This window comes from Pristiophorus japonicus, chromosome 6 (genome assembly GCF_044704955.1).
Source record: "Pristiophorus japonicus isolate sPriJap1 chromosome 6, sPriJap1.hap1, whole genome shotgun sequence".
In the NCBI taxonomy this organism is placed as follows: Eukaryota; Metazoa; Chordata; class Chondrichthyes; family Pristiophoridae; genus Pristiophorus; species Pristiophorus japonicus.
The window spans coordinates 200,877,582-200,893,321 of NC_091982.1; the positions used below are offsets into that span (position 1 = coordinate 200,877,582).

At 43.8% G+C, this 15,740-nt stretch overlaps 1 protein-coding gene across 1 annotated transcript in view; it reads left to right on the forward strand.

The window, feature by feature from the left end:
* LOC139266244 (transient receptor potential cation channel subfamily V member 6-like) overlaps positions 1-2,619 on the forward strand; it is an 88,597-nt gene extending 85,978 nt beyond the window's left edge. Inside the window, exons 14-15 of the mRNA XM_070884072.1 lie at positions 2,263-2,372; positions 2,463-2,619. Of these exons, the coding sequence (XP_070740173.1) occupies positions 2,263-2,372; positions 2,463-2,619 (267 nt within the window). The remainder of the gene's footprint in view (positions 1-2,262; positions 2,373-2,462) is intronic.
* Positions 2,620-15,740: the final 13,121 nt, after the last annotated feature.

A 15,740-nucleotide genomic window follows, 5' to 3' on the forward strand; every position in this document is an offset into this window, starting at 1 on the left:
ACCGCGTGCTCCATCTCCAAGGACACCCTGGACCGGATGTAAGAGCGGAAGAGAGGCAGGCAGTCAGGTTGAACGACCCCCTCGACCGCCCGCTGCCTGGACCGGCTGATGGCACCCTTGGCCGTGCACAGGAGCAGTCCTACGAGGAGGCCTTCGGACCTACCCGCTCCCCTCCGCACAGGGTGCCCAAAGATCAGGAGAGTGGGACTGAAGTGCAGCCAGAATTTCAGGAGCAGCCCCTTCAAATAATGGAACAGGGGCTGCAACCTCGTGCACGCAATAAAAACATGGAACACGGACTCCCAGGCCGCCTGCAATTTCTGCGGTCTGGGAGTCCGTGAACCGGCTTAAAAATTTGTTGCACGGCACTGCTCCGTGCACCACCCTCCAGGCCAAGTCCCCAATGAATAGTGGGAGGACCCCTGCGTAGAGTGCCCTCTATCGGGGACCCCCGCCTCCTCTGGACGGCAAGATGGTACGCCATGGCGTGTCCGGACGGCCGGCGAGGATGGCAAAGTTGAGGGTGTGCAGGAGCAGCCCGTACAGGAAACCCCTCCGCGCAGAACTGAAAGGCACGGAGGGGATTTCCCCGAGGCGGCTCAAGTTGTGAGGTCCTTGTGCATGAATCCCCAAAAGTTAGTTTGCAGGTGCAGCAGGTAATCAAGAAGGCAAATGGAATGTTGGCCTTCATTGCGAGAGGGATGGAATACAAAAAAGTAGGGAGATCCTGCTGCAACTGAATAGGGTATTGGTGAGGCCGCACCTGGAGTACTGCGTGCAGTTTTGGTCACCTTACTTAAGGAAGGATATACTAGCTTTGGAGGGGGTATAGAGACGATTTCACTCGGCTGATTCCGGAGATGAGGGGGTTACCTTCTGATGATAGATTGAGTAGACTGGGTCTTTACTCATTGGAGTTCAGAAGGATGAGGGGTGATCTTATAGAAACATTTAAAATAATGAAAGGGATAGACAAGATAGAGGCAGAGAGGTTGTTTCCACTGGTCGGGGAGACTAGAACTAGGAGGCACAGCCTCAAAATACGGGGGAGCCAATTTAAAACTGAGTTGAGAAGGAATTTCTTCTCCCAGAGGGTTGTGAATCTGTGGAATTCTCTGCCAGGGAAGCAGTTGAGGCTAGCTCATTGAATGTATTCAAATCACAGATAGATAGATTTTTAACCAATAAGGTAATTAAGGGTTATGGGGAGCGGGCGGGTAAGTGGAGCTGAGTCCATGGCCAGATCAGCCATGATCTTGTTGAGTGGCGGAGCAGGCTCGAGGGGCTAGATGGCCTTCTCCTGTTTCTAATTCTTATGTTCTTATGTTCTTCAGCACTCCCTGCCCAACTGGAAGCTAGCCTGTCAATCAAGCTGACTTCCGGGTGGGGTAACTGTCCTTGACGTCACACGCACACTTCACAACATGCGGGGTCGCCCGACCTGCTCCCCCCCACCACCCCCCCACCCTGCCCTGCTCCCGACAGGCCAAAAACTTAAAATTCCAGCCATAGTGTCGAACCCATGAAGTGTCAGTTAGAATATTGAATTCACTGTCAAATCATGTACAGCAAGTGAAATAAAAAGAGGGAAATAAAGTTGGGATTAAGAGAGAGAGAGAGAGAGAGAGAGAAATAAAAAGACAGAAAGAAAATTTATTTATATTTTCTAAATTTCTAAAATCTCCAACAATAATTAAAATCTGGAGAAATGAGACTCCATGCTTGTAAATGTTAATTTTCAGTGCCAGAGAGGTTGTTTGGCAGTAATTAAGACTTATCACGCCGTTAAAAATTCACTTGCACTGGAATGGATGTCCTAAATTTTTCTGACCAGTTTAGCGGGTATCTATCACATAAGTCCTGCAACTTAACACTCTTTGATATGTTTCAATGCAGCATCTCTCGGTGAGATACTGTTAGCGAAGCTTTTGGTGGAGCAAGGCAACTCAGACAGCAAGTTCCTGATTTCCACTTTTAACTGCGTATGTGCGTATGCCAGAATTTGCTGTCCGATTTACACTTTAATAACGGTGAGCACTGATAGACGAGTCCACCACTATATCTACCACAAAATTTCGGCTATTACCTATTGAATATTGAGTGGTACTGCTGTTGAATGTCATACATGTGAGTGAGGATGTTGGATGGAGGATCAAGATTTGTATCCACGTTTTCCAATCTCTTTATTCACTTTGTATTAGAACCTAGAATGGTAAAACATATCATGAATTAGAATGTAAATTGATAATTCACCTTTTTCAGATTGCAGCCACCATACTGCTCCTCGAACGACGAGTGCCAGTATTTCTGAAGATCCGCTCCGGAGTTCCAGGAAGATCTCTGGGCTTTGATGATGACAAGTGGTATATTGGGTAATCTGAAATTATATTTAATTTTTTTTTAATTCATTTTTGAATTTCAAATGCAACTTTCATTTATCGAAATTTTATTTTTTATTACAGGGTTGAAGAAATTCTTACTGAGACAGTAGGAACAAAAGTGCAAGTTCCAGCATTGAATGCACAGAAATATTCACACCATCTAGGTTGGGATGCAATTAGAAAAAATCTCGCAAAAATCATAAGCATGAGAGATTCGTCTGAGTCTACCTCTTTTTAGAGAGGATCTTCTTCAATGTCTAACTTCAAAATATTATAAAAATGTACTTAACATGCTCATTTTGAATCCTTCTTTTCGCTCATTTAACAGAGAATTAATTGACTTAAAATACCTTTGTTAAAATTGGGGAGAGAGGACTTTGATACTAACATGTTAAGCTTTGGTGTGAGTTAATCATTTAGTTGTGAATGTTCTGCATTCTACTGAGTGATTAAAGCGTCATTTAAGAAGAATTATTAATTAGATATATGTATTTACTATCAGAGATTGTTTTGATATTTCTCTGTTAATGCTTTCTTATGATTCTTGATGTTGGAACATTGATTGCAGAAGTCATGAACATGATTAAAGAAAGTTTAATTAGTGATACAGAATACATAGCTAATAATATAGGTTGAAGCTAACATTGAGCCCAACTTGTTCAATATGAATACTGCAAAGCCTGAAATCAATGTTTCAATATTGGTTTAGATTCACAGTCAATTAGAAGAAAGTCTGGACCTAATCCAACTGTATCTGTAGATGTCCATTTCCCTATTATCTAGTACATGGGAGAAAACAAAATGAAAGAGGCAAAAGAAATGAATGGGCCAATATCCCTCAACATAACATCCCTATATCCGTAAACCCGAAATGGAGATTTGGATCTGGACTAAGCGGCAACAAATCTCAACTATCTGCAAGGATTTTCATCCCTTCGGTTTGTAATCCAATGGTCTTCTTCATCCTATCTCAAATGTAGTAGTAGAGACCCAATGGTGAATGAGGTCCTCAGGAATATGATTCTAGAGAGATTGCCATTTAAAAATGCTGGGAAGATGGATGTACTTAGGTGGTTCCATCAATTGCAGTGTCAACTCAGTTGTTTGTTTAACTTGAAAAGCCAAATCCTAATATTTTAGAAATGTTTAAATGTTGGCAGTTCTTTGAAAATATGTTGTTCTATTCATTAATGGTTTGAGCAAGTTTGCATTGTTTTGATCTTCATGTGTCAGCAATCAGGTTGATCGAGTGGTATTGCCCAGATTAGATTTAGCCTGTTTTTTGTGGATAGGACGTACCAAGACAATCTTCACATTGTCAGATAGATGCCAGTGTTATAGATGTATGATTTGTTTTCTGCTCATTTATATAATTCAAAGAAGCTTCAATGTGCTAATTACTACACTTGCATTTTATTCTAAAATCAACTGTTCTGTAATCCACTTTTACTGTTAGAGCAAACCATTTGTTGATATTATATTGTATAAATGATAATGTTTTGAAGTTAGAGATGTTTGTTTAGTCAAAAAAGGTATTTTCAGTTAAATGTTGTCTTTATAGATTGAATATGGAAATCAACTTATATCATGGAATAAAGTTTAATATTTTAAGATTAACCAATTTCATCCATTTTTATTTTCATTCTTTAGTACTAAACTTCCTTTAAATGGATACATTTTGATAACCTATTACTCCTTCAAATATATTTTCTAGAAATTTCAAATGCTGAACATATTTGAGCTCATCAAGGTGAAAGGTATTGGAATAGTTTCCATTTTGGGAACCTAGTGTTGACATAAAGGATTCACAGGCCAGGCACAGCACAGTTTGATGCAAAGTAGAGTTTCCTTAATTTTGCCTCATCGAGTAATCTCAGAAGAATGCTCCCCTATGGAATAGACCATCTGTTGACTGTTGAGATCTCACATTAAATGAGTTTGGGTAGTGTCAATCCAATTTCTAATGGACATGCATCACTATCTGATTTGACATTGCTTCTTATTACACCCAAAACCATCATTTTGGTTTTCTCACAAGAACCATCTGTGGCTTCTGAGTATGATGCCAGATTAAGTGACAATTAATGTCAAATCAGATAGTGATGCATGCCCACTACAAATTGGATTGACACTACCCAAACTCATTTAATGTGAGATCCCAATAGTCAACAAATGGTCTATTCCATCACTCCAGTGTACTAACCCAGTCTAAGCCTCTGCAACATCAGATTCCTCTTTTCCTGAAGATGGTTATAGATCTGTCTTACATCATTGTTCATTCTCTTATTCATGCTAACTTGAGAAGCCTTTTCCTTTTACCTCCCTCATATTGTTTGCTGTCTTGCTCCTTCTTACTTGCTCTTCTTAGCACCGTTTCTTCCTTGCACTATCTTTCATTCTGATTTCTGCTTATTCCTGTCTTCATCTTCTGCACTGTTTGCATTTTTGTTCTTTAATTCTTGCCTCTACCACTTTCCGCATTTTTAACCAGGTGATAGCACGGGGTGAATTTTCACATTGTTCTCCTGCTCCTCTGCCAGACATTCACCCCCATATTTATGCAATAGGTATTTGCTGCTGTTTCATTTGTTTTTCTAGTCTGTTATCAGATATGAATGAAATGCTGATCACATATGGAGACAAACAAATCAGCTTATTAACAAACAAGAATATATAGCTACTTAAAAGAAAAGGAAAGCTTAAGAAGTAAATTTGCTTTCAGTTTTCTCTCCTGTTCCCTCATAAAAAATATACTTGTAGCTGTTTATAGTCACTTGTAATAAATATTGTTCATTTTAAATATTTTACGTTTCCACTCACCCCAATAACCAGTCTGGTGACAATACGATGATATGAACAGAAATGGCATTCTGATCTTAATGTAGCTACCATTTCAGTGAGTGTGCCTTAACATCCTTCTTCACCCAGGTGCAGATCCTGTTAGAACAATGCAATTAAAAACTTTGCTATCAGTTGAACAAGATGGTGTTTTGGATAAGTATATAAAGAGGATGTTAAATCATGGTCATATAGCTACTAATTTGCTTTATTTTCTGAAATGAAGAGCCATTCCCCTCTACCCTGAACCAAGTTAACAGAGGATCTGTCTGTGCAGTTTCAAATGGCTTGGGGTCGGATCTATGTTTGAATTTCACTTAAAGGAAGGAAATAACTTAGAGCTACGTCACTGGCTGGAAAGGAAGGACTCCAAAACACATTGCGTGGAAGCAAGGACTCAGAATCACACCCGTTGCTTAAGATTTCTGCTGACTAACCAGTGTCACCTGACCGCTTCAAATTGACTACCGATGGTGTGTGACCTATGTCACAACCATCTAAAACACCCAAGGCAGAATGGAGGGAACCAAATGGTTATGTACTAGTCACCATCTAGAGAATAGGAGGAAAGTGCCTATGCCCAATCCTATCTCCCAATAACAGATATATAGGCCGCGATTTTCCCTACCTTGGCAGGTCCATGGCAGGAGAGATTGGTGGCAGATCGCAGCTTCGCTGCTGGTTCCATCCCGGCCTCCGACATGACCTGATTCCCCTGATTGGGCTTGATAAGCCTGCCCTGTGAGTTTCCCAGCCAATTGAAAGAAGCGGGTCTGATAACGTCATTTATGACGCGTCATCAGCCGGTTTCCTTAAAGGGATCATGTCCACAATGATTTTGATAATTGTCCTGTCAGTGTTCTACAGCATTGAGATGCTGCAAACACTGACAAACACTGCACAAAGGTGCACCCAGGCTCTCCCATGACTTCCTCCATATGCTTATGGAGGGAGTCACAGCATGCATGGAGGTTCTCTTCCCTTCAATGGGTAGATGACACCTCCCCAGAAGACCAACACAGTCTGGTTGCACATTGCACAGTAGGGCACATGTAGGGATGTTGTCTGGGGGACCAGGCTGCAATGGTGCAAACCTTTCAATGATCTCAGTGGATCACCAAACATTACTGCAAAGCCACTGTCAACCTTATCCTGCTCTGCCACTGATCCCATCCCCATCATGCTACCTTCCCTACCTTACTCCTGCAAATCCTTACTCACACCAACTTACCTTGTACCTCGACTCATCCCTCTCTCTCTATCTACATTATCAGTTCCCCATCTCACTAGCCACCCTTCACACTCACCTTCATCCTAGTCCAATCATACCAACTAATAACACACAAGGGTAGGCACTTGTGTGTTTTAGCCAATGTTCATGTGAAGTTTCTGTTAATGTGCTGTCAAACATTGAAATCTTTATTTTCAACGTTTTGTGTTCTTGGATAGATCCATGTGCACCTTTGGAAGTGGCTTAGTGAGTTGCAGTGAATGGTGAGACATAACGGTACTCCCCTCCCATAATGGTTGTTGGTGCTGCTGGTGTGATTAGTGCTGCTGTCATTGGGGCTGATCATGGTCAGATTTTGAGGACCAAGGTGAAATAGTATAAACCGTACACTTTCTGATATAGTAGATGGCAGGTGGACTTGAGATGATAGAAGCAATCTGTCAATGGTGAGAGAGTTGTTCCAATAAGGTGACACTGGATAGAGAGTTTGCTCCAAACACTTGCAACCTTCATAAAGCTCAATCTGTCTTCCAAATGCAGAAAGCAACTGCTTCTGAGCCTGGAAAGTGAAGAGCAGTAAGATGAGATCTTTTATTGCACATTTCAAGCTGTCAAGTAATGAAATGATTCCATGGCCATTCAACTCTCACCCAGCTTAACAGACGTGACCCTCGAGCTGTGTGGACCCTGTGGGCGAGCTGGTACATTCCAAAGATGAGCTCAAAATTGTTGTTAGTCTTCTGTTAACAAGGTCATAATGACTTGAATTGCCTCCCCCGCCACTGTGTGTTGGGTCTGTTCAGCACTGGCAGAGGTGTGTGGCACCACACTGTCAAAAAAACTCACTTTCCCACCCAACCCGCCATCAATCGCCCTCGCTGACCGCACCCCCCACCCCCCGCCCCAGAAAACTCCCTCCATCAATTGCATTGTTCATTTTAAGTACATTCCATTGCCACGTTTCCGATATAATTCACCTTGTAGTATGCTTTATATTTTCAATGGATCAGAAATAATTATTGCTACACAGCAGCAGCTATTATGTTCCAGACATTGGTACAAGAGACAAGAGCATGGGTGAAGCAAATTTTGGAAAAAGCACTTAAATAGGATTATTTTATTTCGGGAAGCATGATGAAAAAGGCTAAAGAAGATGTACAGGTGACATGAGGAACACCGTAAGTGGCATAGAGGAGTTAAGGAAGAGTATAAGGAGGATATTAGTACAAGCATCAACAGCACAGAACTGGGTCATTGATCAAAAAACAGCCAAGCATTGGATTTCTCCACATCCTACAACTGCACTGTAATGCCTGCTTATAATATATCTAAGAGGTACAGCCACTTTCTGTGCTGCAGATCATACATTCCGGATAAGCGGCTGAGGAGAAGGGGAGCTTTGCAGGGATCCATATTAATTGAGTTGATGTTTTTCTAAACCTATGGGAGAAAAATAAGATGTGTTTTCTATAATTATTATCAACAGTGAAATCAATCTTTGTTCAAGTATAGTTTTGTCTACATTTTTTTTACAAATGTCCTTTTTATGCCCAATAAAATGATTTGTATATGATATTAACACATTTACTTGCTTCAAGTTATGTTCAAATAAAAATATTTTGTCACTTATAATGTTTAAAATATTGACTTGGAACTATAGCATTTCTTTGCAATTCTCTGCAAATAATTCTGATGATCACACATCATTGACAAACTATTTTTGAAGGTGACATGTGACCATAATTGGCTCTTATACATGTGAAACCTTACAATCCTGCAACCTTAACCCTTATCTGTTGCAACATATTACTGAATTTCAAAGTTGTGCTCAATAATCATTCTAAAAAGTGATTGGCCATTTGTCATTGCACACACCTAGGGTAACTACATAGGGGTCGAAATTGGTCGGCGGTATGCCAGCAGTGTGTTGCATACTTTCGGGTACCGCTAGGGTGGAGTGTGCGCGATTTTCATGACTCTTTTCTTGGCGGTATGCCGAGCGAAGTGGTGGGCAAGAGGAGTGCAGCCGGCGGTGAGTTCTTTTCACTCGGGAGTCTTTGGCTCCCGAGTTGTGTGCACGCACATGCTGCGGTGAAGCGCCACCCCCTGAGAGGCACCGACGAGCGTCCACAGAGACTGCCAGCCTGAGATCGCTGTGGGGCTATGTACACTATTCTCTTGTAGAAAATAACATTTATTTATTTTAATTGGAGGTTTTATTTATTTGTATTTTTAAATTAGTTTTCGTTTTTTCTTCAGATGTTTATTCAATATATATATATATTTATAGCGGGGAATTTAATGTCGGGGGGGGGGGGGGAGATGTGTACGGGGAGGGGATCGCTGCGGGTGGGAGATCGCTGCTGTAGGGGGCGGGGGGAGAAGAGATCGCTGTGGCGGTGGGGGGAAGAGATCACTGTGGGGGTTGGGGGAAGATACTGGGGGTTGGGAGAGATGGGGGGTGCTGGTGAGAGACAACATTTTTATTACAGCTAAAGATGCATACCGCCAACTGAAGATCGACTTAAAACCACCTTTTCCAGGGCAGTTTGCAGGGTCGGCGGTATGTCAGTGGTAAGTGATGAATTTTGCAATTTTGGGTGATATATTGGCGGTGTGCATGGGTGGATAGTATACATATCATCCGGCAGTATGTCGCTGATGAATTTTCGACCAGGCGGTATGTGGGCGGTATGTGGGCATTTTTTTATGAATTTCGCGATTTTGGGCAGTATGTTGGCGGTATGTTCACCAATTTCAGGCCCATAGTCTTGTTTTGAAACTAAACCCTCTTCGCATGTCATCCACCTCCACTGTGTGCCTGTCATTGCCATCCTCAGGCAATATATCATCACAGAGCACTTTATGGCTGTATGCTAAGCTGAAGCTGTCAGCTTGGCTCAGTGGTAGCACTCTCGCCAGCAGGTGGTGAGCTCAAGGCCCCCTCCAGAAACTTAACAATATAATCTTGGCTAAGACTTCAGTGCTGCACTTTTAGATGAAATGCTAAACTGAAGCAGAAGAGCACAGAGTGAGAAGCAACAAAGAAAACACATGCAATGAAAAGCAAATAAGAGTAACATTCCTGTATAAATATACATAACTATGCTTGTAATGTACCCTCCTACTAGAACATGTACTACACAAATATGTATACCTGTGTATGATCAATCTCTTTCAAAAATTATAAAAACTCTTAGGGCTGCATTTTCCCAGGTCCCACCTGCACGGTACAGGGGACCTGGGAGATAGCAGGAAAACCGGAAGTTCGGGTTTCCCGGCATGCTGTAAAGTTTTAACAGGCTGGCTTCCAGTCGTGTGGGAACGCAGAGAAGAAGGCCACAGAAACAGGTAAGAGAAGTGTAGCATCATCATCATAGGCAGTCCCTCGGAATCAAGGAAGACTTGCTTCCACTCTTAGCATGAGTTCTTAGGTGACTGCACAGTCCAATACGAAAACCACAGTCTCTGTCACAGGTGGGACAGGGACTGGTTGAAGGGAAAGGTAGGCAGGGAGCCTGGTTTGCCGCACGCTCCTTCCGCTGCCTGCGCTTGATTTCTGCATGCTCTCAGCGATGATACTCAAGGTGCTCAGTGCCCTCCCGGATGCACTTCCTCCACTTTGGCCAGGGACTCCCAGGTGTCAGTGGGGATGTCGCACTTTATCAGGGAGGCTCTGAGGGTGTCCTTGTAACGTTTCCTCTGCCCATCATTGGCTCGTTTGCCATAGATGAGTTCCAACTAGAGCGCTTGCTTTGGGAATCCCGTGTCTGACATGCGAACTATGTGGCCTACCCAGTCGAGCTGATCAAGTGTGGTCAGTGCTTCAATGCTGGGGATGTTGGCCTGGTTGAGGACGCTAATGTTGGTGCGTCTGTCCTCCCAGGGGATTTGTAGGATCTTGCGGAGACATCGTTGGTGGTATTTCTCCAGCGACTTGAGGTGTCTACTGTACATGGTCCACATCTCTGAGCCATACAGGAGGGCAGGTTTTACTATGGCCCTGTAGACTATGAGCTTGGTGACAGTCTTGAGGGCCTGGTCTTGAAACACTCTTTTCCTCAGGTGGCCGAAGGCTGCACTGGTGCACTGGAGTCAATGTTGGATCTCATCGTCAATGCCTGCTCTTTTTGATAGGAGGCTTCCGAGATAAGGGAATTGGGCTGTGGATCTTGATGTCTGGGGGGCAGTGCTGTGCGGCGAGAACAGGCTAGTGGAGGACCTTTGTCTTACTGATGTTTAGCGTAAGGCCCATACTTTCATACGCCTTAGTAAATACGTTGACTATCTCCTGGAGTTCACCCTCTGTGTGTGCACAGATGCAGGCATCGTCCGTGTACTGTAGCTCGACGACAGAGGTTGGAGTGGTCTTGGACCTGGCCTGGAGACGGCGAAGGTTGAACAGCTTCCCACTGGTTCTGTAGTTTAGTTCCACTCCAGCAGGGAGCTTGACAACTGTGAGGTGGAGCATGACAGTGAGGAAGATTGAGAAGAGGGTTGGAGCGATGCCACAGCCCTGCTTGACCCCGGTCCGGACGTGGATTGGGTCTGTGATGGATCCGTTGGTAAGGATCATGGCCTGCATGTTGTCGTGGAGCAGACGGAGGATGGTGACATACTTTTGGGGGCATCAGAAACGGAGGAGGACGCTCCATAAACCGTCACGGTTGACAGTTTCAAAGGCCTTTGTAAGGTCGAAGAAGGCCATGTATAAGGGCTGGCGCCGTTCCCTGCATTTTTCCTGCAGCTGTCATGCTGCAAAAATCTGAGAAGGGTAGCATAGTGGTAGAGGCCTGGACTAATGATCCAGAAACACGAGTTCAAATCCCACCACGACAGCTACAGAATTTAAATTCAGTTAATTAAATAAATCTGGAATCAAAAGCTGGTATCAGTAATGGTGACCATGAATCTATATCAGTGATTTGGATGAGGAGACCAACTATTATATATCCAAGTTTGCTGATGATACAAAGCTAGGTGGGAATGTAAGTTGTGAGGATGATGCAAGGGGAAATAGACAGGCTAAGTGAATGGGCAAGAACATGGCAAATGGAATATAATGTGGAGAAATGTGGAGTTATCCACTTTGGTAGGAAAATCAAAGTATTTTTTTAAATGGCGAAAGATTGGGAAATGTTAGTGTTCAAAGAGTATTGGGTCTACTTGTACACAAATCATTGAAAGCTAACATGCAGATACAGCAAGCAATTAAGAAAGCAAATGGTATGTTGGGATTCATTATAAGAAGATTTGAGTATAAGAGTAAAGACATCTTATTGCAATTATATAGGACCCTGGTGAGACTGCACCTGGAGTATTGTGTACAGTTTTGATCTCCTTACCTAAGGAAAGATATACTTGCCATAGAGAGTACAACAAAGGTTCATCAGACTGATTCCTGGGATGGGGGAATTGTCCTATGAGGAGAGATTAGGTAGACTCGGCCTATATTCTCGAGAGTTTAGAAGAATGTGAGGTGATCTCATTGAAATATACAAAATTCTCAGAGGGCATGACAGGGTAGATGTACGGAGAATGATTCCTCTGGCTCAGTAGTCTAGAACAAGGTTTCACAGTCTCAGAATAAAGGCCGGTCATTTAGGACTGAGGTGAGGAGAAACTGCTTCACTCAGAGGGTGGTGAATCTTTGGAATTCTCTTGCCCAGAGGGCTGTGGAACACAGAAACATAGAATATAGGTACAAGAGCAGGCCATTCGGCCCTTCGAGCCTGAATCACCATTCAATGTGATCATGGCTGATCATGCAACTTCAGTACCCCACTCCTGCCTTCTCTCCATACCCCCTGATCCCTTTAGCCGTAAGGGCCACATCTAACTCCCTTGAATTTATCCAACGAACTGGACTCAACAACTTTCTGTGGTAGAGAATTCCATCGGTTCACAATTCTCTGGGTGAAAAAGTTTCTCCTCATCTCGGTCTTAGATGGCTTACCCCTTATCCTTAGACTGTGACCCCTGGTACTGGACTTCCCCAACATCGGGAACATTCTTCCCGCATCTAACCTGCCCAATCCTGTCAGAATTTTATATGCTTCTATGAGATCCCCTCTCATTCTTCTAAATTCCAGTGAATATAAGCCTAGTCGATCCAGTCTTTCTTCATATGTCAGTCCTGCCATTCCAGGAATTAGTCTGGTGAACCTTCGCTGCAGTCCTTCAATAGCAAGAATGTCCTTCCTCAGATTAGGAGACCAAACCTGCACACAATACTCAAGATGTGGTCTCACCAAGGCCCTGTACAACTGCAGCAAGACCTCCCTGTTCCTATACTCAAATCCTCTAGCTATGAAGGCCAACATGCCATTTGCTTTCTTAACTGCCTGCTGTACCTGCATGCCTACTTTCAATGACTGATGTATCATGACACCCAGGTTTCATTGCACCTCCCCTTTTACTAATCTGTCACCATTCAGATAATAATCTGACTTCCTGTTTTTGCCACCAAAGTGGATAACCTCACACTTATCCACATTATACTGCATCTGCCATGCATTTGCCCACTCACCTAACTTGTCCAAGTCACCCTGCAGCCTCTTAGCATCCTCCTCACAGCTCACACTGCCACCCAGCTTAGTATCATCTGCAAACTTGGAGATATTACATTCAATTCCTTCGTCTAAATCATTAACATATATATTGTAAATAGCTGGGGCCCCAGCACTGAACCTTGCGGAACCTCACTAGTCACTGCCTGCCATTCTGAAAAGGACCCATTTATTCCCACTCTTTGCTTCCTGTCTGCCAACCAGTTCTCTATCCACGTCAATACATTACCCAATCCCATGTGCCTTAATTTTGCACACTAATCTCTTGTCTTTGAGCTCAGTCTTTGAGTATATTCAAAACAGAGATCGATAGATTTTTGGATATTAAGGGAATTAAGGGATATGGGGACGGTGCAAGAAAGTGGAGTTGAGGTAGAAGAGCAGCCATGATTTTATTGAATGGCGGAGCAAGCTTGAGGGGCTGAATGGCCTACTCCTGCTCCAACTTCTTATTTTCTTAATATTCTTTAGGGAATTAAATCTGAGGTCCTTACCTGGTCTGTCCTATATGTGACTCTAGATCCACAGCAATGCCCTCTGAAATGGCCTAGCAAGCCACTCAGTTGTACACAACCTCTACAAAAAACAATAATAAGAATAAAACCGGATGGAGACCCGGCATCAACCTCGGCACTGGCTATGGCCACTACAAGAGCACACCAAGCCCAGTCGACCCTGCAAAGTACTTCTCACCAACATCTGGGGATTTGTGCCAGAATTGGGAGAGGTGCCCACAGACTAGTCAAGGAACAGCCTGACATAGTCATACTCAACAGATTCATACCTTTCAGCCAATGTCTCACACTTCTCCATCACCATCCCTGGGTATGTCCTGTCCCACCAGCAGGACAGACTCACCAGGAGTGGTGCCACAGTGGTATACAGTCAGGATGGAGTGGCCTTGGGACTCCTCAACATTGACTCTGGGCACCATGATGTCTCATGGCTTCAGGTCAAGCATGGGCAAGGAAACTTCCTGCTGATTACTACCTACCGCCCTCCCTCAGCTGATGAATCAGTGCTGCTTCTTGTTGAACACCACTTGGAAGAAGCACTGAAGAGAGCAAGGGCACAGAATGTACTCTGTGTCTATCACCAAGAGTCGTTCGGTATCACCACTACTGATCAATTGGCCGAGCCCTGAAGGACATAGCTGCCAGACTTGGCCTGCAGCAGGTGGTGAGAGAACCAACACGAGGGAAAAACCTACTTGACCTCGTCCTCAACAATCTACCTGTCACAGATGCATCTGTCCATGACAACATTTGTAGCAGTGATCACCGCACAGTCATTGTGCAGATTAAGTCCCGTCTTCACACTGAAGAGACCTTCCATCATGTTGTGTGGCACAACCACTTCGGATAAGAACAAGATCCGACTTCCTGTATTGCCTGCATGACATCCAATAGTGGCGCTCTCTGGTGTCAGATGACCCCAAGCATAAATATATTACAACATCCCCCTTTCAAGATTTTGGTATCAGTCACTTTACAATACAAGACGATCTGGGTCTTTCCGCTCACGAGTTGATCATCTCAGTTTAACATTAGTTCTAGGTGAATGTTCTGAGTCAGTTGTGACTGGAGGTTGAGTAACAGTTCTGGTGGGAGTGGTAATAACAACATCAGAGACTGAAGGTCCGTGTTCAGGTGTGTGACTTGGAGGGGAACCTGGAGGTGGTGGTGCACCTGCTGCCCTTGTCCTTCTAGGTGGTAGAGTTTGCGGGTTGCTGCTGAACAAGCCTTGGCGAGTTGCTGCAGTGCACCTTGAAGATGGTACACACTGCAGCCACGGTACTATAATATGCTTGGGGGGGCCACCTGACACCAGAGGGTGCCACTGTCGGATGTCATGCAGGCAATACAGGAAGTCGGATCTTGTTCTTATCTGAAGTGGAAATAAATGAGACCGAGTACACACCCGAGGCAGTTTATAATAACAGGACTCTTGTGTTATTACATTGGCGACGAGATAAACTAAGAACCTTCCTATTTACAATGGGCACTATTGGAATTCTGCATAAATTCATGGAAAGCGAGGATTGGGTGGATTTTGTCGACCGCCTGGATCAATATTTTCTTGCCAACAAAATGGAGGGGGAGGCTGATGCAGTCTATCGCAGGGTGGTTCTCCTCACCGTCTGTGGTCAGAAGGTTTGAGTGGAGCTGACCTCACATGTCTAATACCATTGAGTTTCATGAACTCTTGAAACTCAAGACTTGTGAAACACGATCTGTTGTCACTCACAACAATGTCAGGTAAACCATGAGTGGCTAACATGCCTGACTTGCGCCTTGTAGTACTGCGTGCAGTTTTGGTCACCTTACTTAAGGAAGGATATACTGGCTTTGGAGGGGTACAGAGATGATTCACTAGGCTGATTCCAGAGATGAGGGGGTTACCTTATGATGATAGATTGAGTAGTCTGGGTCTTTACTCATTGGAGTTCAGAAGGATGAGGGGTGATCTGATAGAAACATTTAAAATAATGAAAGGGATAGACAAGATAGAGGCAGAGAGATTGTTTCCACTGGTAGGGGAGACTAGAACTAGGGGGCACAGCCTCAAAATACGGGGGAGCCAATTTAAAACCGAGTTGAGAAGGAATTTCTTCTCCCAGAGGGTTGTGAATCTGTGGAATTCTCTGCCCAAGGAAGCAGTTGAGGCTAGCTCATTGAATATATTCAAGTCACAGATAGATAGATTTTTAAGCAATAAGGG